The sequence below is a fragment of the Vombatus ursinus genome, unplaced genomic scaffold (assembly GCF_900497805.2).
Source record: "Vombatus ursinus unplaced genomic scaffold, bare-nosed wombat genome assembly UNPS02014798.1, whole genome shotgun sequence".
NCBI classification, from domain to species: domain Eukaryota; kingdom Metazoa; phylum Chordata; class Mammalia; order Diprotodontia; family Vombatidae; genus Vombatus; species Vombatus ursinus.
This window is the reverse complement of record NW_020954576.1, coordinates 20,486,830-20,499,047: the sequence shown is the minus strand read 5'-3', so window position 1 is coordinate 20,499,047 and position 12,218 is coordinate 20,486,830. Positions and strand designations below refer to the sequence as shown.

Genomic DNA, 12,218 nt, shown 5'->3' with positions numbered 1-12,218 from the left:
GCTATTCCCCAATTGATGGGCATCCCCTCAATTTCCAATTCTTGGCCACCACAAAAAAACTGATATAAATTTTTTTTAAATAAATGTAGGTCCTTTCCCTTTTTGTTTTGTATCTCTTTGGGATACAGACCTAGTTCTGGCATTGCTGGGTAAAAGGTTATGTATGATTTTATAGCCCTTTGGGCATAGTTCCAAATTACTCTCCAGAATGGTTGGCTCAATTCACAACTCCACCAACAGTGCACTAGTGCCTTGATTTTCTCACATCTCCTCCAACATTTGTCATTTTCTTTTTTGTCATGTTAGCCAACCTGATAGGTGTGAGGTGGTACCTCAGAGTTGTTTTAATTTTCATTTCTCTAATCAATAGTGATTTAGAGCATTTTTTCATATAACTATAGATAGTTTTGATTACTTTGTCTGAAGACAGCCTGTTCATATCCTTTGTCCATTTCTCAATTGAAGAATGGCTCCTATTTTTTATAAATTTAACTTGGTTCTCTGTTTATTTGAGAAATTAGGCCTTTATCAGAGAGACTTGCTATAATTTTTTTTTCACATTTATGATAACTGTGTATTTTCTTCCATCCTATTTCCACACCCTCCTTCCCCAGGCCCCGCCCCCTGGTTCTAGAATATCAGGTATTAAGTAGTCTAATAATTCTTAAATTATCTCTCCTTGGTCTATTTTGCAGGTCAATTGTTTTTCCAATGAGATGTATCACATTTTCTTCTATTTTTTTCATTGTTTTGATTTTGTTTGTTTCTTGATATCTCATAGAGTCATTACCTTCCACTTGCCCAATTCCAATTTTTAAGATATTATTTTCTTCAGTGAGCTGAAAGTACCTGGCTAATGTGTTTTCCCCCCGATTTGGCTGATTCTGCTTTTTAAGGAGTTTTTCTCTTCAGTGGATTTTTGAGTATCTTTTTCCATTTGTCCTATTCTGTTTTTTAAAAGTCTTGTTTTCTTCAGTATTTCTTTGTGCCTCCTTTACCAAGTTGTTGGCTCTTTTTCATGCTTTTCTTGCATCATTATCATTTCTTTTCCCAATTTTTCCTCTATCTCACTTATTTGAGCTCTTCCAGGATTCTTTTTGAGCCTAAGATCAATTCACATTTTTCCTTTGAGGCTTTGGATGTAGCAGTTTTGACTTTGTTGTCTTCTTCCAAGTTTGTGTTTTGATCTTCCCTGTCACCATAGTAACTTTCAATGCTCAGGTTCTTTTAGCATTGTTTGCTCATTTTTTCTAGCCTATTTCTTGACTTTTAACTTTATGTTAAAGTTGGGCCTTGCTCCCCAGAGTGGTGGAGGGACGGACAGTTTTTTTTTTTGTGTGCTTCGGTTTTTGTTTGTGCTGCTGTTTTCAGAGCTAGTTATGGTGGTCTATATGTTTTCAGTTCTTCCAAGGTGGTATGATCTAAGGAGAAGTATCTTTACTACTCTCCTGGCCTGTGCTCTGTTCTGGGAGCAACCACAAGTACTCTTTTCCAACATGGAACTGTGATCAGGGTCTCCTCTCCCCTGTGGCCATAAGCTTTGTTGTACTAATCATTCATTTGTTGATTAAAATGTTTAGAAATATAAAATTCCTCCACGGTTTTTTTTTCAATTATTTGGTGTAAGTTAATGGTTATTATTTTCTTTAATGATTTTTTTTATCATTTGGTTTTAACTCATCATTTACTTAGGGTTGAATTATCTCTAGACTCCATTTAAATTTGAATCCGTTCTTCTATATCTGTGTATTTAATGAAATTTTATGTCCCTATACATGGCCCAGTTTTGTAAAGTCTCCATATATAGCTGATAGGTATATTACTTCTTATTCCAATTCAGTAATCTCCAGAGATTTAGCATATCCATTTTCTTTTCTTAATTTAGGTCCTTAACTTTTTATCTCTCTTTTTGTTAGATTTGCCTACTTGTGAAAGGATCAACCTGAGGACCTCTACTTTTTTTTTAAATTGCTATTTGTCCCTACAATTTAATTAGTTTTTACTTGACGTAGTTAGATGCTATGCCATTAGATGTACTTTCTGTGCACTAGCATTGTGCTGTGCTAAGTGCTGCAGATACAAATACAAGTAAAAAGTAAGCTTCTGCTCACAAGGAGATTACATTTGAGTAGGGGATGTTCTAAATGGGAACTAGGGTTGGAAACTGGAGTTGGGAGTAGGTACATAATAGCACGGTTTGGAAACATCTAGGAAGTAGCACGGTGGCCTCATTCCAAGCACAATAACGCAATAGCTCATCGATCAGAGACTAGCATTTTTGGGGCTGAGTCCCAGTTTCAGTAGAAAGATGCATCTTTATGAATAATGTATTTTTTTCTATTTACCATGTCTCATATTCAGTCATCATCTAATCTCTTCTCGTTGCGTGATCCTCTCTTGGTTAGTTACCCTCCCTGCAGTGAATTCCCTAATAGGCCCCAGTGGAAGGCTGGAGACCCTGTTGGTCTTAAACCCCATGCATAGTCCTCCCTATGTTTTTGGAAAAGTAATGAATTAACTCTGTTTCTGGTAGTGATGGGGCAGCTAGGTGGCTCAGTGGATAGAGTGCCAGGAATGGAGTTAGAAAGACTTATATAACTTCCTGAGTTCAAATCTGGCCTTAGACACTTATTAGCTGCATGAGTCTGGGCAAGTCACTTAACTCTGTTTGCCTTGGTTTTCTGATCTGTAAAAGGAGCTGGATAAGGAAATTGCAAACCACTGCAGTATCTTTGCCAAGAAAACCCTAAATGGGATCACAAAGAGTCAGACATGATTGAAAATGACTGAACAACAGCAACTAGTTGTGAATGTCAGTGCTCTAAGAAGTGCATAGCCAGGCCCTGTCTCCCAGCACGGTGACTTATGGATAGTTGTGTCCCTTTACTTGTGTTTCTGACAGGGAAGAGTTCGAATATGACTTTAAGCAACTGATTATTGCAGCTGATACTGGCTCCCCCTTCTCATTTTTGCTTGCTTTTAATCTGGTTACTAGTATTCCTTTTGGTTTCCCTAGTGTGACCTTCTCCATACTTCCGTGTTTCCTTAAGTTGGCACTTGTTTTACTAGATCAATCCTCTTTCCCAGTCTCTGCCCTTTTCTCGCCATCTTTTAGAGAAGTTCTGGACTAAATGGAGGAACTTCTGCTCCCTTTGGTATTTCTTTTATTATTAGTCTGTTAGGGGCCTTTCTAGGTATTTGCTACAGTTTATAGGAGTGAACTGGGATTTTCTATAATCTCTCAGGATATCATCTTTATGAAAAATCCTCTTCTATTAACCCATAGCATCCATTCCTTTTATTACAAGTTTTTTTTTAATTTACTTTTAATTTTTTTATTTTTAACATGTGTTTTTAAAACTTTGGGTTACAAATTTTCTCCCTTCCTCCCTCCCCATCCACTCTCATTGAAAAGGCAAGCATCTCAGTACAGGTTATAGATGTGTAGTCATGCAAAACTCTTCCATAGTAGTCCTATTATGAAAAACTAAGTATATTTCCCTTCATCCTATCCTACCCCCCATTTATTCTATTCTCTCTTTTGATCCTGTCCCTCCTCAGAAGTGTTTGCTTTTGATTATCTCCTCCCCCAATCTGCTCTCCCCTCTTATCAACCTCCTGCTCTCTTGTCCCCTTCCCCGCTTATTTTCCTGTAGAGTAAGATAGATTTCCATACTCCATTGTGTACGTTATTCCCTCCTTAAGCCAAAATCTATGAGAATAAGATTCACTCACTCCCTTTCACCTTCCCGCATTTCCCCTTCACTGTAAAAGCCTTTTCTTGTCTGTTTCATGTGAGATATTTTACCCCATTCTACTTCTCCCTTTCTCCTTCTCCCAGTATAATTCTCTCTCATCTCTTAATTTTATTTTCCAGATATCACTGCTTCATCTTCCTTCATCTTCAACTCACCCTGTTCCCTCTATCTATCTCTACATACATATAATTTTTTCCTTCCCACTACCCTAATACTGACAAAGGACTCATGAGTTACAAATGTCATCTTTCCCTGCAAGAATGTGAAGAGTTCAACCTTAATAATTCTCTAATGATTTCTCTTTCCTGTTTACCTCTTCCATATTTCACCTGAGTCTTGTATTTGAAAGTCAAATTTTATATTCAGCTCTGGTCTTCCACAGGAATGCTTGAAAGTCCCCTATTTCATTGAACGATCATTTTTTACCCTGAAGGATTATACTCAGTTTTGCTGTGTAGGTGATTCTAGGTTGTAGCCCTATCTCCTTTGCCCTCCAGAATATCATACTCCATGCCCTCCGGACCCTTAATGTAGAAACTGCTAAAACTTGTGTTATCCTGATTGTGTTTCCACAGTATTTGAATTTTTTCTTTCTGCTGCTTGCAATATATTCTCCTTGACCTGGGAATTCTGGAATTTGGCTACAACATTCCTAGGAGTTTTCTTTTGGGGAGGTGATTGGTGAATTCTTTCAATTTCTATTTTGCCCTCTGGTTCTGAAATATCAGGGCAGTTTTCCTTGATAATTTCCTGAAAGATGATGTCTGGGCTCTTTTTTTGATCATGGCTTTAAGATAGTCCAATAATTTTTAAGTTCTCTCTCCTGGATCTATTTTCCAGGTCAGTTGTTTTTCCAGTGAGATATTTCACATTCTTTTCTATTTTTTCATTCCTTTTGATTAGTGTTACAGTGCCTTGATTTCTCAAATTGTCACTAGCTTCCAATTTCTCCATTCTAATTTTTAAGGAAGCATTTTCTTTGGTAAGCTTTTGGGCTTCCTTTTCCATTTGGCCAATTTTGCTTTTTAGGGCATTCTTCTCCTCAATGGCTTTTCGGACCTCTTTTGCCATTTGGGTTAAGCTATTTTTTAAGTTGTTATTTTCCTCAGTATTTTTTTGGGTCTCCTTCAGCATCACTCTCAGTTTTTCCTCTACTTCTCTTACTTCCTTCTCAAAATCCTTTTTGAGCTCTTCCATGGCCTGGGACCTATTCATGTTTTTCTTGGAGGCTTTGGATGTAGGAGCTTTGGCTTCGTTGTCTTCTTCTGGTTGTATGTTTTGATCTTCTTTGTCACCAAAGTAAGATAATATAGTCTGACTCTTTTTGTGCTGCTTGCTCATGATCCCGACCAGTTACTTGAGTTATAAACTCTTTGTTAAGGTAGGAGTCTGTTTCCAGTGTGGAGAATGTACTGTCCCAAGCTTCAGGGGTTTTGTGCAGCTGCTTTCAGAGGTACTTCTAGGGACCTGTAAATTTTCTTCCAAGGTGCTGTGATCAAGGGCGAGGTGTTTACTCCTTTCCTGGCCTGTGCTCTGCTCTATGAGTGACCAGAAGCACTCTTTTCTGTCTTGGAACTGTGAGGAGGGTTTCCTCTCCACAGCCACTACAAGCTCCACCATGCCAACGCTCCTCCTCACCCCAGGACTGCCACCCAGAACTGTGACCCAGATCCAACCATGGGCAAAGCAAGAGAATCCTGCACCAGCAGAGAGATCCCTGCAATCCCCCTCTGATCAGCCACTCGATTCCCCCTCAGTCTGTGGGCTGGAAGCTCAGGAGGCAGCCCCCACCCTGGGGCTGCGCTTGGGGAATGGGACTGGAACCCCACTGTGCTCCTCTTTCAGCACTGCAGAAACAGACCTTTCCCACTGACTTTCTAAATTATCTTTGGTGTTTGTGGGTTGAGAAGTCTGGAAATCGCCACAGCTGTCTGCCTTTAGTCCTCTGAGGCCTGCTCCAGAGTCACTGCAGCCTGCGCACCCATGACGAACTGCGCTCCTCACCCTGCCTGGAGTGATATACCTTTCTGATTAACCATCCAGGCTGTCTTGGGCTGGAAATTTGTTTCACTCTGTCTTTTTTTGGGTTCTGCTGCTTTAGAATTTGTTTAGAGCCATTCTTTATAGGTATTTGGAGAGGTTTGGGGGAGAGCTCAAGCAAGTCATTGCTTTCACTCCACCATCCAGGTTCTGCCCTCCTATTACGAGTTCTATTTTGTTTACCTACTTCCCACCCTCAGTTCCTATGCTGGGCTCTTGTGGCCAGAATCAGGTTCTGCTCCTTGTATATTCTTGGATGAGGTGAGTAGGTTCTTCCTGATTTAGTTCTCTCTGAAGTCTAGATGTTACTGTTGCTGCCCTTTCACAGATTTGGATAGGGTGGCTGCCTTCTAGTCTACTTTCTTGTCCTCTTCCATAACCTTGGATTGGGACAGTGAGCTGGATATGGATCTGGGTTCCAGGACTATGCCCCCCACTCTCTTCCACAGTGACTGATTTCTACCTCAATCTTGGAAGTCCAATACATATGGTTGCTTTGGCCTTGTTGCCATCTTTTCACACAGTCACTTAGAAATGAGTCCACAGCTTCAAGCCTCATTTCCTTCTGCTGCCCTGACTGGCTTGACCTGTGGTCAAGATAGGTTTAGGCCCAATTTCCGGGAAGGCCCCAGTGTACAGGACAGCCCTAGCCCTTCAGTATTCTTGTGTATCCACCTATTCATAGATCCACAGCTCTGGCTTTGCTCCCTGTTGCAAGAATTATAATAAAAAACAACCTTCTATTCTAGTAGAACATGTCAGAACCTGTGCTCCTCTGGTATGGACTTTAAGAAACCAATATCACTCCCATGCCACATGGAAGCAACAAAGTAAGATTTAATTGCCTGAAGAAAATGTCCTCTGAATGCTTCATTGGAAAACAATAACATACGGGATAGAAATGTGCAAAATAAAATATTTTGTCAGTTTAAAAGCAGTGGGAAAAGGTGGAACACATAAGGTTAATTACCTGCAGTAAGTGTATGTATTTGTAGATTCTTTTGTAACAGAATATGTCTAGAAAGTGCTCTTATGACTGGAGTGAAGGAAGGTGGCCTAACTATACCCATCTCAAACTTTATTACAAAGCAGTAATCATCAAAACAATCTGGTACTGACTAAGAAATAGTGGTGGATTAGTGCAATAGATTAAAACAACTTTGACCTCACACCTATCAGACTGGCTAATATGACAGAAAAGTAAAATGACAAATGTTGGAGGGGATGTGGAAAAATTGGGACATTAATGCACTGTTGGTACACTTGTGAACTGATCTAATCATTCTAGAGAGCAAGTTGGAACTGTGCTTAAAGGGCTATAAAACTATGACCTTTGATCCAGTAACACTACTACTTGGTTTATATCCCAAAGAAATTTTAAAAAAAAGGAAAAGGACCTATATGTGCAAAAATATTTCTAGCGGCAGTTTTTGTGGTGGTAAAGAATTGAAAATTGAGGGATGCCCATCAATTGGGGAATGGCTGAACAAGTTGTGGTATATGAAAGTAATGGAATACTATTGTGCTATAAGAAATGAAGAGCAGAAAAAAAGAAGAAATGATGAGCAGGTGGTTTCAGAAAAACCTGGAAAGACTTTCATGAACTGATGCAAAATGAAAGGAGTAGAAACAAGATTTTGTACAGTAACAGCAATACTGTATGATGATCATCTGTGAAGGATTTAGCTATTCTCAGCAATACAATGAATCAAGACAATTCCAAAGAACTTATGATGAAAAATGCTATCCATCTCTAGAGAAAGAATTGATGGAATCTGAATGCAGACTGAAGCATACTTTTTAAAACTTTATTTTTCTTGGAGTTTTTGTTTTGCTCTGTGTTTTCTTTCACAACATGACTAATAATGGAAATGTGTTTTACATCAAATTGTTTGCTTTCTCACTGAGGGGAGAGGGGAATGAGGGAGAGAGGAAGGTAGAGAATTTAGATTCAAAATTTTAAAAAATAAATGTTAAAAAGTGCTTTTACATGTAATTGGAAAAAATAAAACATTTGAAAAAAATTAACAACACACACAAATATATTACTGAAAATGGAGACTCCTTTTGTGAAGGTTTATTGAATTTGTAACTTCATATATGATCCCCAAAGCAGTGAGTATATCCTTCTTTGGGGCAAGGACAATTGTTTTTAATGGATGGTTTCTATTACTTTTAATTAAATGTTGTCTAGTAGGTAGAGATTTGTGGAAAGTGTATTTTAAAATAATAAGGTTGTGATCTGAGACTAAATAGTTTAGATTCAGGAGCAGAGATGAATACTTAGCATAAAAGTCAGGTATCTGAATCATCTGAAGGAATTCCAGAGAGCAAAGGGGAGTGATCATTACATTTAAGCTGGTCTGGGGCATTATTAGTGTCATGCAGGAGAAAGGAAGGGTGGAATGGATGTGAAACAGGAAAAACAGACAAAAAAACCAAAAAGAAGTTCGGAAAGGGACCCAAACAGAGCAATCTTATTAAATTTAACATATGTTTTAAAAAATAATCACATAACACAAGTACATGATTTCATATATAATCCTTTTTTATCCCTTATATCCTGAAATGTTAATGTTTGTTGATGATTATTAATAATAATAAAGAAAATATGAATGTTAAAAAGATCCAAGACATTTGTATTTATTTCATGGACTCCTAAAAGCATTGCTCAAATTGATCTAGTGGACTCTAATCATGGTAGTTAAATTTCTATGATTTTAGATTCACACCATGGACTGAAATAGATCTCATCACCCACTATCTCCTTCACTAGCACCTTGTTTCTCCACACCCTCACACCCCAACCCACTTTGTGGTTCTCTTTGCTTCTTCTCTTGGAAGCCTATGAGTTAGCCATATGAGGGATATTTTAGAGGACATGGAAAGGACCCTCATTGTTAAATACCCCAACATTGCTAAAGAAAAAATAAATCAGAATTCCAAGTCCTATTGCCTGGTATTTTATTAAATTACTGTTGAAAGTAACAGAAAATATTTTGACTATATAATCAAAAATATTTTAAGCAGTAATCGCTATTTTTTTCTGAGTTATGATATCTCATTTTTGTTTCACTGCTTTTGCACCCTCTTCCCAATATTAAGGAAACATCAAAGTTGTAAATTACTGTTCTAGAGCATTAGAAAGGTAAGAAGTAAGAAATATCTTCAAAAGATATACAGAATTAAAAAATTAATTTTACCTGTAGGTCTCTGTCTTCCACGTGACTGAAAAAAATTAAACATGTTTAAGTAAATAATAAATAAAAACCCTAATTGTTATGTAACTACTTTTAATTATGTATGCACAAATATTATTAGGTCCTTGGATATGTTTCCTTTAACGTCAGTAATATTTATTGTCAGATTAATCTTCTTAAAACTGTTTCTTAAAAATCTAGAGTAGCTCTGTATGATTAATCAGATTACATTTATACTCCTCAGTTGGCTTTTGAGGTTTTACAATCATTGGTCTTATTTATCCGTCAATTTCGTCTTTTACTGTTCCATAACATGGCCAGTTCTCTCAAGTCAGACTACTCCTTGTTGGCCCCTACAAATGATGTGCTTATTTCTACCTCAGCACTTCAATTCAAGATGTTTTTTTCCTGACTTAAATTCCTTTCCCCCTCCTTTATCAATCCAAACCCTAAACTTTCTAAAAGGTTCAAGTTAAGATTTGCATTTTCCATAAAGTCTTCCAAAATACTCCCAACTGCTTTGATCTTTTTCTAATTTTGAATTTCCCTTCACACACACACACACACATACATACACACAACACTATGAGACACCTATTTATATTTTGCCTTGCAATTTCTCTCTGGTCATTTCATGTAGGAGGTAAGATTATAATTTATTTTTAACATTCCAGAAATTACGTTTCCAAATTAATGTTGTCTCTTTTAAAATAGCTGCCTTGAGAGACTTTTTGCTTACTGAAAGGGCTTCCACTGAAAGACATTTTTGGAACTTTTCTTTTGAAATTGTGCTCAAAGTCTGCAACAAATTCATTTCAATAGCTGTAATTAAGTTTTCTTTTTTTCCTCAACCACCAGCTTACCACATTTACCAAATTGTGTTGATTCTACCTCCACAACTTATCTTCTATCATCCCCTTTTCTCTACTTCCACCACTTTTTTGTCCTGGTTTAGGCACTAATCACCTCATTCCTGTATTTTTGGAATAGCCTAAATGTTTTCCTTTCTTCCATTCTACACCCTCTCCAATCTGTCTTTCACACAGTTGCCAAGTTGATATTCCTGAAACATGAATTTAAGCATGCTACTATCCTACTGAAAAATATTCAGTGGCTCCCTATTGTCTCTAGGATAAAATACAAAATCCTCAGTCTGTCATTTAAAGCCCTCCACAATCTGGTTCCTATTTTTTTTTTAAATAATATTTTTTTTCCTAATTACATGTAAAGACAAATTTTAACATTCATCAGGCCAAAGGAATTGAGAGCAGAGTATAGTAATAGAGTTGAAATGAGTTTAACTATAGCATTTAAAAAATTTTATCCTGAACTTAGCAAATACCAAATGAAATGAACATTTCCATATACATAGTGGAACAGAAAAATAGAATCATACATGAAACTGAAGATCTATCTTATGTATAACTTGCTTTTCTTTTTAAGTATATGTTTAGCCTGTGGCTTGTCAAAGTTATTCTGCTTCTTTCTGGCCTCCCTTCTATTCTCTTCTTTTAAAAAGAAGAAAAGGATAACTCAATGACTTTTTTTTCTAAACTATTCATATCCCTCCAATCCATCTTTCTACCTGCTCCTTTCAGAAAAAAAGGAAAAAAAACAACAACAACATAGCCCTTGTAACAAATACAAATAGTCAAGCAAATTAAATTCCCTTATTGGCTATGTCCAAAAACATATGTCTTGTTCTTCATCTTCAGTCCATCACCTCTTTGTCAAGAAATGGAGTTAGCCATAGTGTTAAGATTGTGAAGGGAGGAAATGGAAGGTAGAGTAGGGCTGATAGCATAGGAAAAAAGGAAGAGGTGATGTGAATGGATGCTGCAGTGAGGATTTTGAAGGCGCCAGGTAGAAAAGAGAAGAAAGGATATGTGGTTGTAGCAAGGGAGAAGAAAGTTAGATTATTCATAATGGAGGAAGACTAGCTATGGGTGATGGTAAAACCACATACAATACTGTGTGTGGCCAAAAAAAGAGTGCTAGGAGTTGGACAAAATGAATAAAATGAGAGGGTGTTTAAGGGATAGCAGGATATGTGTTGAAATCTCCAAGTATGAAGTTTTGTGACCTGGAGAAGAAAACTGTTAGCCAGGTGCTGAACTGTTTGAGAAAAAAGGGAAATGACTTGGAAGCTGGTAGATAACAACTAGCATCTGGAAAGGGCCATTTACCTGGATGGAGGGAATTTCATAGGAGATGAAGTTGCTGAGTAATTGTGGAAGAGGAAGGGTCAGAAAGTGGCAGCTCAGAACGAGGACTATGTCATCTCTTCCTCCTGGGAAGAGTATATGCCAGAAAGCCTTAGGAGGAATGCTCAGTAGTGCAGAGGGAAGCCAGGGATGTAGGGTATTCTTGGGAAAGCTAGGTTTCTTTGAATGCAGAAAGATGGAATGGGTACGAAACAAAGAGGTTTAAGATGAAAGGAAGTTTTTTTAAACAACAGAACAGGGGTTTTAAAGAGCACAATAGAAGGGAGGGCAGAGCAGGGAAGGTAAGGCTAAGGTAGATGGGGATGAAGGAGCAGGGACTGTCAGCAGGATAAGAGAGGTTTTGCTTAAGTAGTTTGTGATTCTGAAGCCTAGGGATTGAGACAGGGTGATTGTTGGTAATAGCAAAGTATGATCTGATTGGAATTTCCATCCAAAAGATCCTATGATGATGAAGGGAGGAATCAGATTGTTTTCCTCCTCCAAATACAGGGGAGGAGGAAGTAATTGAATTGGGAAACTGGGATAGTAAATACTTGGTAATCAGTATCCCAGGGCCTTGTTTTAATTCACATTTGACATTAGGTTCTTTGCCTTATTCCAATATAGCAATGGGATGCTTGATGCCTACATGTGTGAGATGTGTTTGGACTGGTGTTTGTGGCCATGCTCTTGGACAAGGTTTTGGTGGTGAGAGGCCTGGTTCCAGAGGTTCTGGTCCAGATGGTGAGAAGCCTGATAACTGGGCAATCCATGGTTATTAAGGGATCATAGGAGCATAGACTTAAGAGTTGCAAAGGAACTCCCTTAGAAAAACTCCTTGAAGCATGGGATAAAATATATCTCCCAACTGAGCCAGAGATGACTGAAAAAGAAGCAATTAGATTTTATGATATCTAGTTTGCAGTGGGGAAAATTCAGCCAATGAATTATTTTGGCCTCAATTCAGTGGCTTTGCCTATCTATCATATGCTGAAAGATTTAAGGTTAGTCATAGC

General features: G+C 37.8%; 1 protein-coding gene across 1 annotated transcript in view; it reads right to left on the bottom strand.

Moving 5' to 3' along the window:
* The window catches only part of LOC114050108 (cation channel sperm-associated protein subunit epsilon-like), a 190,545-nt gene that overhangs the window by 159,881 nt on the left and 18,446 nt on the right, over positions 1-12,218 (bottom strand). Inside the window, exon 2 of the mRNA XM_027871681.1 lies at positions 11,185-11,288. Coding sequence (XP_027727482.1) covers positions 11,185-11,288 — 104 coding nt within the window. The remainder of the gene's footprint in view (positions 1-11,184; positions 11,289-12,218) is intronic.